We start from the raw sequence: 14,068 nt of genomic DNA, 5'->3' as shown, positions 1-14,068 counted from the left end.
CTGTACCAGACAACATACACACTTGAAAAAGGAATATTTTTCTTTACTGAAAAAAAAAAAAAAAAAATTACGTAATTCTTAAAGAACATTTTGACTACCCCTCTCCCCACCAAAGACACCCCATTAATTTACATCCTAACAACATCCAAACAACATACTACCTTTTAAAATATATATGAATTTCAGGGTTAAAGAATATACTAAAAACAAGAAAATGAGAAGAATCAAACATTCTGTGCATATCAGAATATTACCTGTATAATACGCTAGAAACAACAAGAAGAGAAGAACCAACTCTTCTGTGCCCACAGAATATTACCTGTATAATACACCAATTCGTCCCAGCCATGTTTATGCCATACTGCTTTTCGTATATCTTCCCAGGACTGAAGATCCTTGTAAGCTTAAAAATAACCACACAGACTCATAATCAAACACAGCACCCCGCTACGTTCCACTAGTATGTCCGTTAAGTGTTGATTCAACTGGTTACAGAATTTTCTCAAAGGCACTACTTCGGGTATTAAGTACTGAACTAACTGTGAGCTGGTTATTCTGAGCAAAACTGTGTGCAAGATGCTGTCCTAGGCCTCGTGGGGGATGCAGGCCAGTCTACTCTTAAGCTCTGCAGACTAGTGGGGCAAAGAGAATGACTACATGTTAAAGCCATATGAAAAATTACACATTAAATTCATAACCAGAAACTGTTAGACAACCGATAAGCAGTATTGGCTTCAATCAGTGTTCCAGGCAGTGGAGAACAAAAACACCAGCAGGGGCGAGGCCAAGGCTTGCCAAATCTGGGGTGAACACGGGAATGGAGAGCAGACAGGAGACTGAGGAGAGCTGTCCTGGAAGGCGTGGTGTGACCGGGGAGTCTCGAAGGTTGAAAGGACACCATCGACTTATAGGAACGGGAGAGGAAGGTGCTCCAGGTGGAGGGGACGGCGTGGACAAGGACATCACAAGGTCCTTGGTTCTATGTGGTGCAATTTCATAGATACCTCACCTGGGTGCCTTGGCTTTTAATTCTCAACCTGGACAAGATCCTTTCAACTACTTGGCAGGAAAATGCCTCACTGGATTCTTGACACAGGGTCAGGTATGAAAATCATCCTATGCTCTCTCCCTTGGGTCTGGTTTCTGTCTGATACACATGCCTTCTCTCCAGGGGACTTCCTTCTTTCTATAAGACCTCTTGTAGGCCTATCATCTCAAACCAACTAAAAACAAAATTTTCCCCAGCTATCAATGAAGTAAGGAGGCCTGGTGGTGCAGTAATTAAGCGCTTGACTGCTAACTGAAAGACCGCTCCTTGGGAAAAAGACGTGGCAGTCTGCGTCTGTAAAGATTATAGGCTTAGAAATTGTAGAGCTGTTCTATTCTGTCCTACGGGGTCTCCGTGAGTCAGAACTGACTTGACGGTAACAGGTATTAATGGGGTATAGATTTATTACATACAAATTTGAAGATGCTAAAAAAAGGAAGACACAAGAAATCTTTAAAGCTCTCACCACCCAGAGGAAATTGCTGTAACATTCCCGTGGCAGACGCCAGTTTCTCAGCAGTTGGGCACACACTCAGTGCCCTCTGCAGTGAACACACCCTTGCAGGGAACAGGGGTGGGGAGGCTTTAAAAGACGGGAGTACATCTGCACACTGAGGGCAGTGCTCTGTAGTGGGGTGGTGGTGGAGCAGCCGGGTGGGGCAAGACCTTGACATGGGAGATGGCATCAAGGACTGGGGCCAGGGGAAGTGGTGCTGGGTCACGGAAAGCCCCAGCTTTGAAGCCGGATACGCCAAGGTCTGAGCCAGGCTGTGCTACGGAACAGCCGTGGGATCCTGGGTGATGTATTTACCATCTAAGCATCCTGGCTTCTCATGAGCTATGCCATGCCTTTCATTCATTTGACTTCAAGAACCATGTACCACTATGCGTGCAGAACACACCAGCAGAACATGCAAAGCTACAACTGAGCCCAGGTCATTTCATCAGGAGACAAACACAAATCACCACAACTGTGAAAACCAGTACAACACGGAGCTCTGGTGGCTCAGGAGGAGTGGGAAGTTCACTGAGGGGCGGGTGCCAAACGGAAGTGGGTGGGGGCAGAAAATAGAAAAGGCAAAAGGGGAAGGGCCTTCCAAGAAGACAAAGCCACTGACACCAAGGCAGGCAGGCGGGAGGGTGGACTGTGTGCATGTGTGCATGAGCGTGCGTGTGCGCGCGCGAGTGTGCGTGTGTGTGCGTGTATGTGTACTTTCTCCTGTGGTAAGGCGCAGGAAGGCCCTTGAGGGATCATGGGAAGTAGGGCTAAAAAGGAGTTGGAACCACTCTGGGAAGGGCACTCAGTGGCTTTCACCTCTCTTCCCCATGGCTGCCTCCTCCACCTCTCTCCTTCCCTTTCCCCATTACCCCTGCTCTCACTATCATCTCACCCATGGGCCGTTGAGTCTATGCCCCTTTCACTGTTGGTCTCTTTGGTTCTAGATAGCCCAACACTTAACCTCCACCTGTGACTGAATCTGCTGCAGCGTTTGACAATCTACCTCGTAATGAACGCTTAAATCCCAGCAACTCAAAAAGAAAAGGAAAAAATACATACCCCACAGATGATGCACCATATAGAGCTGCCCAATCTGAGAGAAGAACCCTCCCACAGCTTCATTGCTCGCTTGCCGGAAGCGAATCCCACGAGCCCTGGAAGAGAAGAACACACGCGGTTACTGAATTAGGTATCTTAAAAAGAGCCAGTAGGTGGAATTTCCTCCCCAGTCAGGGCAAGCCACCCAGAATGAAGTCTAACTGCATTTTTAATAATCCAATGCAAGCAGAGGTATTTTAATCTTTGTAAAACATACGTGTACCTCTCTGTAGCTATATTTATCATCTTAATGAGATGTGAGCAGTCATTAAGGGTAAGTACTATGAATTAAAACACCAGCGTGAAGATACATGTGTGATGGTTGCGCTGTGGATTCCTACCCTAACATGAAAACCACAAGGGAAAAAAACGTCAGAGGATGGGCCAGCCAACCTAACAACTGCTTCTCCCGGAGCACTCTTTGAGAGAAGTGAGGGAGGAACCTGGACACCAGAACACCCAAGATGCCACAGGTACTGACTGGTATCAGAGGGAAATGGGACCACCCTGGAAGAGTGGGGCTAAACCCAAAGGGGAAAGGGGTACGCCTCAAAGCTGCCAGACAGGGAGCACCTGAGGAAACACATGTGCTCTCTGAATGCGAGGAGGGTTCTGTAACCTCTTGAGTGTTGTATGGAAGCCACGAAGGTGCAGCTCCCAGGCAGTGTGCCCACAATAGGACAACGGAAGCTGCCTCTTGGGGCTTTTTTTGGTTTTTACTTTTTCCCTTACCAGAATAAAACATTCTGGAAAATGAGTACCAAACGGCATTCATTATGCACTGTGTGGAAGAAAGCATGTAAGATAAATTGTGATTAAATTGCTTAAAACCTGGCATATCTTAAACTTTCCTTTGTAAGGTTTCCCTACTGCAAAAGGTACCAGCTGTTTCATTTCAAGGCCTTCTTCCATACCTGCACCAGGTACTTCTCTGTATGTAGTGATGCATCTGAATTCCTAAAAATGCTTACGGGTGTTTGTATTTCTAAGGCAGCTGTCTAGACTCAAAGGTGAAAATGAAGGAGGGGCTCAAGTGACGAGGGGAGGTCACCAGGAGGAGGGGCTCTAAGTGACACGGGGAAGTCACCAGGAGAAGGAGGGGCTCTAAGTGACATGTGGAAGTCACCAGGAGGGGCTCTAAGTGATATGGGGAGGTCACCGGGAGGAGGGGCTTTAAATGATGTGGGAAGGTCACCAGGAAAAGGAGAGGCTCTAAGTGACAAGGGGAGGTTGCCAGGAGAAGGAGGGGCTCTAAGTGATGCGGGAAGGTCACCAGGAGAAGGAGGGGCTCTAAGTGACATGGGGAGGTCACCAGGAGAAGGAGGGGCTTCAAATGATGCAGGAAGGTCACCAGGAGAAGGGGGGGGGCTCTAAGTGACAAGGGGAGGTCACCAGGAGAAGGAGGGGGTCGAAGTGATGTGGGGAGGTCACCAGGAGGATGGGCTCTAAGTGACATGGGGAGGTCACCAGGAGAAGGAGGGGCTTCAAATGATGCAGGAAGGTCACCAGGAGAAGGAAGGGCTCTAAGTGACACAGGGAGGTCACCAGGAGAAGGAGGGGCTCTAAGTGATGCAGGAAGGTCACCAGGAGGAGGGGGCCCCAAGGGATGTGAGGAGTCACCAGGAGAAGTTCGCCTGGAATCTCTCAAGACTCCACACCATGGATTCTCCAATGACTATGTATCAACAATGCCCAGGCTCTGGCCTGAAGCCTAAACCTCATCGGTGTCCTGGAGTTGACAGGACTTGGGAAGATGATTCACTCTAACTCATTTAAAAGAGATGGAGACATAGGAATGAAAATACCAATCTGCTAGTATCTACGGTGAGAGACATAACTCTCAGGAGACAAGGTGCCTGAGTGGCTTGACCAGCACATTCTCTCCTTGGGAGCAAATTTCACAGGAACTGAGCTAGAACATCTCACAGGGGTGTGCAGAATGAGAGCAAGGGCAAGCTGCTGTGTGAGTGACGAAGCCAGTCTCCACAAGTCACGCTCAACACCAAGAGGGTGACCCCAGCTTTCCACTTCCTGTGGGGGGGAGGAAGGAGCTCTTGCTATTGCTACCCTGGGGTTACCCACAAATAATACGGAATTTTTTAACCTTACATTTAGAATTAAGTGACCAGTACTTTCACAAACACTACAAATCGGATTGGCTAATTACTGAAATTAAAACAAATCACTTTAATGTGCACGGTAACTCAGAAGGAAAAAAAAAGTCCTTCATTGATAGCAATAAATATTCAGGATTATTCATTTCATTCTGAATTCTTCTAATTCAGATAAAGTAGGCAAAGAAAACATACTTGCCGTAGCCTGGTAATAATCAGAAGCATGTACCGAAGAGGAGATCACCATCTTAAAGTCACCTATGTGCCAAAATATAAATTGAATGCTGAACTAGCTTCACAAATAATTGTGAAAAGAACTGAAGAATAACCCTGATGTCTCCTTCTGGATTCCATGATGAAGTCTTAAGGCAAAAATCCAACTAGTACACAATCACATACGCATTTCTTAGTTTGCAAATTAAAAGAAATTCAAACTTGCATTTTTAGACTTTGATAATCTAAGAAAAGATTCACTAGAAGTAAAAATCACAGAACAGTTTTTGGACCTGGAAAAAAAAAAATCTGAGAAATTACCTAGCCCAAGGGAAGAAATTTTATAACCAAAAACGAAGAACATATATAAGCTGAAAAGTAAGTAAAACTCACAGGTTCTCATTTAAAGATACAGAGGCCAAGGGTCAGAGCTGTCAAGCAGCTCAGGCCCCAGGCATCTCCTCGGAACCACGCTGCCTCCCTCTCTGCAGGACAGTAACTTTATGAAATGCCAGCTTGAGATAAAAACAGCAAGTTTCCAAAAAAATAAATAAATAACAGTTAGCATAACTACCTCAAAGGTATACAAAGACACCAAAGGGACGGGGTGGAGGGAACTAAAACATAGATGTGTTAAAAATTTCCAAAGGAGAAGTTATGCTCAAAATCTTTTGTTAAATTAGATACATTTTTATAGTCATTTCAAATTATTTTTAAGAAAATGGACTACGATATAAACCTAATGTTTTCAAGATTAAAAAAATATTTGTAACTATCAAAGAAATACCGTATTACAGAAAGTTTGATGACTGGGTAAAAGAGAAGAGCGCCAACAATCTGACTGGTTGGAAACCTAAGTATCATTTTGGTTTGTTTTCTTTCCACTCGCCCTCCAAGCATTGTATCCTATTTATTGAATAATCTATCCTTGAGACAATGCTGGTAATAATAACAACCCCTCTGAGCAGTCCTACCCCAGGCACTGACTTCAGCTGCCCAATGGCCTATATTCTTTTTGTTAATGCTTTTTTAATCCATATGTCTTTTATTTTTTAATTTTATTTATTTTGTTGTTGTTGAGACTATACACAGCAAAACATACACCAATTTAACATTTTCTACAAGTACAATCCAGTGACATTGATTACATTCTCTGAGTTGTATAACCATTCTCGCCCTTTTTCTGAGTTGTTCCTCCCCCATTAACATAAAATCACTGTCCCCCTAAGGTTCCTATCTAATCTTTTGAGCTGCTGTTGTCACTTTGATCCCATATAAATAGTTAATAGAGCGTAATGCTTAAGGCAGACATTTTACTAGTTAAACTAAACTACTGTTTGGTTTTAAGAAGACTTCAGGGGGTGTTTTTGGTTTAAGGTTTAAAGATTATCCAGGGGCACGCATAGTTTTATTATTTTTTTATTATTATTATTATTTTTTTTAGGCGGCTGTTATCTTTAAGCCATTTTTCAAATATAGGTATGATGGTTAAGGTTATGTGTCAGTTTGGCTGGGTCATGAATCTCAGCTTTAGCATTTTTTGTAGGGCAGGTCTAGTAATAATGAACTCTCTCAGCTTTCGTCTGGGAGCACTTTCATTTCTCCTTCATTCTTTTTTTTAATTTTTATTGTGCTTTAACTGAAAGTTTACAAATCAAGTCAGTCTCTCACATAAAAACTTATATACACCTTGCTACATACTCCCAATTACTCTCCCCCTAATGAGACAGCCCGCTCTCCCTCCACTCTCTCTTTTCGTGTCAATTTCATCAGCTTCTAAGCCCCTCCAGGCAGGAGATGCCAACATAGTCTCAATTGTCCACCTGATTCAAGAAGCTCACTCACCAGTCCAAGCCATGCCTGAAGAGTTGACTTCGGGAATGGTTCCTGTCCTGGGCCAACAGAAGGTTTGCGAGCCATGACCACCAGGGTCCTTCCAGTGTCAGTCAGACCATTAAGCCTGGTCTTTTTATGAGAATTTGGGGTCTGCATCCCACTGCTCTCCTGCACCCTCAGGGGTCCTCTGTTGTGTTCCCTGTTAGGGAAGTCATCGGTTGTAGCCCGACGCCATCTAGTTCTTCTGGTCTCAGGATGATGTAATCTCTGGTTCATGTGGCCCTTTCTGTCTCTTGAGCTCGTAATTACCTTGTGTCCTTGGTGTTCTTCATTCTTCTTTGATTCAGGTGGGCTGAGACTAATTGATGCATCTTAGATGGCTGCTTGTTAGCGTTTAAGAACCCAAACGCCTCTCTTCAAAGTGAGATCCAGAATGTTTTCTTAATAGATTTTATTATGCCAATTGACTTAGATGTCCCCTGAAATCATGGTCCCCAAACCCCTGCCCCTGCTACACTGGCCTTCAAAGCATTCAGTTTATTCAGGAAACTTCTTTGCTTTTGGTTTCGTCCAGTTGTGCTGACCTCCTCTGTATTGTGTGCTGTCTTTCCCTTCACCTAAAGTAGTTCTTATCTACCATCTAATTAGTGAATACCCCTCTCCCACCTTTCCTCCCTCCCTCCTCTCGTAACCACAAAAGAATGTTTTCTTCTGTTTAAACTATTTCTCGAGTTCTTATAATAGTGGTCTTATACAACATTTGTTCTTTTGCAACTGACTAATTTCACTCAGCATAATCCCTTCCAGGTTCCTCCATGTTCTCCTTCATTCTTGAAGGACAGTTTTGCCAGATAAAGAATTTTTGGTTGACAGTTTTTTGTTTCCACACTTTAAATGCTACTTCACTGCTTTCTGGCCTCCTTGGTTTCTGATGAGAAATCAGTTGTTAATCTTATTGTGAATCCCTCGCATATGATATGTGTCTCTCCTGCTGCTTCAAGATTCTTTGTCCTTGGTTTCTGACAATTTGGCTATAATGCCTTTTGGTGTGGATATCTTTGTGTTTACCCTGTTCAGACTTTATCTTAATTCTTGGGTGCGTATATTCACTCTGTCATCAGATTTGGGGAGTTTTCCATCATTATGTCTTCAAATATTTTTTCTGCCCCTTTCTCTCTTCTTCTGGGGCTCTTATGATACACGTGTTGGTACATTCGATGGTGGCCCACAAGCCTCTCACGCTGTTTATTTTTCTTCATTCATTTTTCTTTCTGCTCCTTAGACTTGATAATTTCAATTGCCTTATTTTTCAAGTTCACTGATCTCTTCTTCTGTCTATTCTAATCTGTTGTTGAGCCCCTCTAGTGAAATTTTCATTTCAGTTATTGTACATTCCAGTTCCAGAATGCATCTGGCTCATTTTTATATCTCTTTATTAATATTCTCATTTTGTTTATGCATTATTTTCTTAATTTTAAGTTCTTTGTCCACGGTTTTCTTTAGCTCACTTAACATATTTAAGACAGATGATTTAACATCTTTGACTAGTAATTCCAAAGTCTAGGATTCCTTGGGGATGGTTTCTGTGAAATTCTTTATTTCCTGTGAATGAGCATACTTTCCTGTTCCTTTGTATGTCTTGTAATCTTTTGTTGAGAACTGGGCATTCTTGGTATCATGATGTGGTAGCTCTGGAAATCTGATTCTCCCACTCCTCAGGGACTGGTGCTGTTACTTCATGAAGATTGCAGTCATTTGTTTTAGTGCCTTTTCCCAAACTATTTTTGCAAAGTATGTATTCTATTTGTGTGTGGTCAGAAAAGTTTTGTTATCTCTGCAGTCAGTCAGTGGCCTGACAGATTCCATCCCCTCTCCCCAAAGAAAGACATGTTGGACCTTTAAGCTCTGCCACCGCTGGGAGATGCTGCTCTGTGGCAAGGGAGGCAAATCTGAGGCAATTCTCTGCACCAGCCCCTTAGGTCACTGTCAGACCAACCCGAACGTGCAACCCCAAATCCTTAGAGGACAAGGTCCCCACCACCTGCCCAGGCACCAGCCAGCTCCTCCAGGAATGCAGCTGCTGTCTCCATCACTGTGGAGAGGCTGAGGAACGAGGGATGGTAGCCGGGTGGTGCACATGACTCACCCAGGAATGATGAGAAGCCTCTGCCTTCATGAGACACTCTTCCAATCGGTTTATGAGTCTGACCAGATTTCAGAGTTCTAAAATGGTTGATTCTAATTTCTCTTTCTAGTTCAACTGTTGTTTTGGTAGAGGGACCAACCTGTAAAGCTTCCTATTCCACCATTTTGCATTCAGTAATCTACTTTTGTATCCTTATTAATTATTGAGGCTTTGTATTGTTATACCTTTTTTTTTTTCCTCATTATAAAAGTCAAAACTTCTAAAAACAATATTAGAACATAATGGTGAAAGCCAGTTTTTTTTCCTAATAGTAATGAGCATGCTTTTTGTGTTTTACCATTAATATATTTCATATAAGTGGGATCACATAATATCTGTCCTTTTATGTCTGAATTATTTCACTGGGCATGTTTTCAAGGTTCATCAATATCACAGCATGTATCAGAACTTCATTTCTCTTTATGGCTGAAAAATATTCCATTATATGTATGTACTACATTTTGTTTATCCATGTGCCTGCTGATGATGTATGGGTTGTTTCCACCTTTTGGCTATTATGTTTCCATGAACATTGTACACTTTGTGTACAATTTATGTGCAGACATGTTTTCATGTTTCTTTGATATATATCTAGGAGTAGAATCGATGGGTCATAGTGCAGCTCCAAGTTTAACATTTTGAGAAGCTGCCAAATTGTTCCGAAGTAGCTGTACCACTTTACAATCCCATCACCAGTGTACGCGGCTTCTAATTTCTCCACATCCTCGCCAACACTTGTTATTATCCATTTTTATGATTATAGCCACATTAGTGGGTGTGAAGTGGTATCTCATTGTGGTTTTACTTTGAATTCACTATGTTGAGCATTTTTTCCTGTGCTTATTAGACACTCATGTAGCTTCTTCCGTGAAAATCTATTCCAATCCTTTGCTCATTTAAAAAATTAGGTTATTTGTTTTATTCTTATTCAGTTGTGAGAGTTCTTATAGATTCTAGATACAGGTTCTTATTAAATTTTTATCCAAGACTTGCATTCTGTGGCTTGTCCACTTAAATGATGTTCTCTGAAGAATTCTAATTTATCAATTTTTTTCCTCACGTGGATAGTACTTTTGGTGATTTATCTAAGAACTCTTTGCCTAACACAAAAACACAAAGATTTTCTCCTATGATTTCCTGTAAAAGTTTCATTGTTTAGGTTTTATACTTAGGTGTATGATTTATTCTAAATTAATTTTTGTGTATGATCTGAGCTAGGAGTCTAAATTCATTTTTTTGCCAGCATATCTAGTTGTTCCAGCACCCTTTGTTGAAAAGACTATCTTTTCTCCATTGAAGTGCCTTGGCACCTTTGTCAAAAAATCACCTGACTGTAAATTTAAGGGTTTATTTCTGGATTTCCAATTCTATGCCACTGCTCTGTATGTTTGTCCTTAAGCCAGTACCACTGTCTTGATTATGCTAGTTTTGTAGTAAGTTTTGAAATTGGGAACTCTAAGCCCTCCAACTTTGTTCGTTTTTTTTCAAGATGGTTTTGCTATTTCGGGTCCTTTGCATTTCCAAAGCCTGCTGAGATCCTGCTGGGATTCTGAATCTATAAATCAACTTGGGAAACACTGGTATTCTGCTACTCAAACTAAGAAGGAAGTGAAGCAACTGTACCAAAGTGCTTTGTAGATATAACAAAAGCATGTTTCAGAAAGGATAATATTCAAGAAGCACATGAAATAGCCTTAAGCTATAATGTGTTTTTTTAAAAAATAGAGACTTTAACTTTTAGAGATATTTACCAAAATATTTATGCATGAAATGGTATGTCTGAGAACTGCTTCCAAATAATCTAGGTGTGGGGAGCAACAGCTAAAATGAGATTGGCCATGTGTTGATAATCACTGAAGGTAAATAATGGGTGTAGGAGGAGGGGTTCACTATATTAGTCTCTCTCGTTTTGTACCTGTTTAAAAATTCTCATAATAAAACACTAAACAAAAACAATAGTCTGGTGTCAGGTCATGGCATTATTCCCAGATTTTACCTCTAAAATTAATATGATGGTGTAAAATAATCTGTTAATAAGATTTATAAACTCACCATTCTGTAATACTCACCAGTAATTGGCCCATTCAATCATGGTTCCGGGCTGTAAAGAGATTTGGATTTGGTTTGTTAGCTTCTTGTGAAGAAATATGTAAGCAGCAGTGTAAAAAAACATCAAGTGAGAAAAAACTCATGTAAAACTCAACTTTTAATAATGTGAGAAATAAATTATTATTATTCACTGTGTTTATACCTATCACATCCTGGGAATAAGTTCTACAGCTTGGTACAGAGGACAACACATACATAGTATAAGAGTAAGTCATCCATTTATCATTAGCAGATCAATTACACCATCCTTCAGAAGTATTGAGTCATAACTAAGTTGTGCACACCTATTCAGACTTGACTGTGAAATAAATGAAAAATTCAAGTAAAATTAACAGAGATGTTGTTCCATTTTTTCCAGTAAAAACACCACTGAGATCTACTGACGATTATTTAACAATGCTGCTATCTGGGATTGAGCTCTTTCTAGTCATTACTTAGTAGGGCAACATCTTGAAAGTGTTACAAAATATTATTCCCTTTTTACTCTTACTGTGCTCTTTAATTTGTATAGCAGTTGCAACATTTATTAGTTGTTCTACTTGGACTACAACAGATGCTATGTTGTAACCAGTCCTGCATTTTAGATCTTTCCTCTTAAAAAGAGAAATGCTATATGGAAAAATATCAAGTACTGAACAATATGTATCAGACTATAAAAAACCATAAGAGCTTAGCAGAAGAGAAGGAGAAAGAAAATAAGAAAAAATAAAAAAGTGACTAAGAGGAGAAGGACTGGAAGGGAGGAAAGAAGGCAAATCGAAATATAATGCTAACCCTACACTACAGAACTTGGGTTTTGTCATCAGTATTAGTGGGTGGCTCACGCTTCTTCATGGAAAAGAGAGGACATTTACCTCGTATTTCAGTACTTACCCGGAGTTGGTAAGACCTGAGTTCATATATATTAGGTCCTGACCGTGGGAGAGGATCATTCCAAAAACTGAACTCCAGTAGCAGCTGATTCTTCCTAGAGAGCAGCATGTCGCTTCTGGCCTTACGGAATTGCGCGAATTCCTTTGGGTGAAAAAATGTGCTCGTGAAGTCTTCTGATGCTTATATAAAAGCCCACTTTAGTAACATTTATATTACTGTTGGTTGTACAGGATATAAAAGAATACTATCGTGAATAAGCAGGTGCTGGGGAGCTGAGTCCAAGTCATGGTGCGCCCACGTGTGCTCCACAGGGTTTTCGATGGTGGAGTTCTGGAAGCGTATCATCAGGTCTTTCTTCTGAGGTACCTCTGGGTGGTCCTGAACAGCCAACTTTTCAGTTAGCAGCTGAGTGCGTTAACTGCACCACCCAGGGCCTCCCTATCATAACTAGGGTAAATCGACAGGTCCCCGTTGACTTGGGACAGTCCTAGTTGATCTGGGGCAGTCCCTGTTTACATCTGTTGAACCAACATAATGATTAACAGCATCCCCTTTCACTCTCAAGTGTCCAGGGTTAGGGGGACAAACCATGTGGTTACCCTAAATGTAATTACTTAAATGACAGTTTAAACAAATTTAATTTCCTGTGTTTTTAGATTCTCCTAACAGAGCCTGACAGCACGTGAACAGAGGTGACAGGGACGCTACAAATAGCAGAGAGTCCAAAAGCCATTTACATTTGCACTAGGAATCTATACAAAAATTTTCTCCCTAATGACATATGCCTTGAATGTGAATATCCTCTCTATTTCAGGCATTTATTAGCAAAGTGAGGGGTGGGACAGCAAAGTCAGACCAAGGTTTAAAAAAAAAAAAAAAAATGTGGTTGACAAGTCTTGCTAGATGATCCAGCCAGGCTGACCGTGTCTACTGCACTGACTTACCAGTTTCAAAGTACCAGCTTATTAGTTTCAAAGTACAGCTTACTTTTACAGTAAGAACTGTAATTTTAATATACTTACGACTGGCTACCATACTTTGTTTCAATGCAAGTTCAAGAGTTCTCAGAATAGAAATTTTAGAAAAAAAATTTTAAACAAAAACTGGTGACAGGAAAGAGTCATTTAATTTTATACCACTCATACCTCACTGCCATCGAGTGGATTCTGACTCACGCGGCCATTCTATACTGACGTATACTAATTCACTGGTCTGAAGACGTAAACGTTTTTCAAAATCATTACCTGATTTCCTTTGAGTTTATTCATCACCTCTGTGAGGGCTGGATAGCCTCCTTCATACCTCCAGAGGTGAACTGAAATACATTTTAAAAGATAATACACATTAGAGTTTCATGATACTCTTAAACATTGAAGATACTTAAGGTACACATAATGCTAACAGTACGAAACTATAACGGGCCATGTGCCAGCCTATGAATTACACCATAAAGCTTCAATAACAGGTTCAAACAATGAAAAAAGTAATTTTTGCCATGAATTATGACAGAACTACTTTAACCGTAACATTATACTGAGGCTTGGAAAGCTTTGATGATAATAATTAGCATTAAATCAGAAAACTACTTAAGCAGTTACAATGAAGGTTTAAGGGACAAGTGTTTATTCCAAAGACTTCTGCTTCCTACCAGCTTGATCCTGCTCGCCATACCATGTGTTCCAAGTCCCCACCAAAGTACAAGGGTAATGTTTATCTTCGTGAATCTTTGGCAACATCTCTTGACTTAAAGAGAAGAAACAGCAACACTGATTAAACAACCAGAAACATTTGACTCCATAGACGACGTGTGGTTGGTGTTAGGAAAAGGCCACCTACTCTGCACTCCGGCAGCTGACCTCAGAATAGATCTATGATGAAACGAGGTGTATAATTAACTCTTTAGCTGAGTTCTGTTATACTTATCAGAGGCTTAGAGTTCTAATACCCCAACTATCTAGAGCAGTTGTAAGCAACTTAAGTATAAACAGTGATAAAAATGATTAAGAAGACTCAAAGGTCCCAAGATTCCAGGAGCTTTGGGTCTGCTATTTGCCATTTCAGGAAAAAAAAAAAAAAAGGAAGTACTTCAGAAT

General features: G+C 41.1%; 1 protein-coding gene across 1 annotated transcript in view; it reads right to left on the bottom strand.

Annotated features, from left to right (window-relative positions):
• NIPSNAP2 (nipsnap homolog 2) overlaps positions 1-14,068 on the bottom strand; it is a 33,765-nt gene that overhangs the window by 2,265 nt on the left and 17,432 nt on the right. The window contains exons 4-9 of the mRNA XM_049903549.1: positions 13,624-13,718; positions 13,220-13,290; positions 11,976-12,116; positions 11,063-11,094; positions 2,607-2,701; positions 320-403 (exon numbers count right to left, since the gene is read on the bottom strand). Of these exons, the coding sequence (XP_049759506.1) occupies positions 320-403; positions 2,607-2,701; positions 11,063-11,094; positions 11,976-12,116; positions 13,220-13,290; positions 13,624-13,718 (518 nt within the window). The remainder of the gene's footprint in view (positions 1-319; positions 404-2,606; positions 2,702-11,062; positions 11,095-11,975; positions 12,117-13,219; positions 13,291-13,623; positions 13,719-14,068) is intronic.

The sequence above is a fragment of the Elephas maximus genome, chromosome 12, assembly GCF_024166365.1.
Source record: "Elephas maximus indicus isolate mEleMax1 chromosome 12, mEleMax1 primary haplotype, whole genome shotgun sequence".
NCBI classification, from domain to species: Eukaryota; Metazoa; Chordata; class Mammalia; order Proboscidea; family Elephantidae; genus Elephas; species Elephas maximus.
This window is presented reverse-complemented; position numbering and strand designations above follow the sequence as displayed.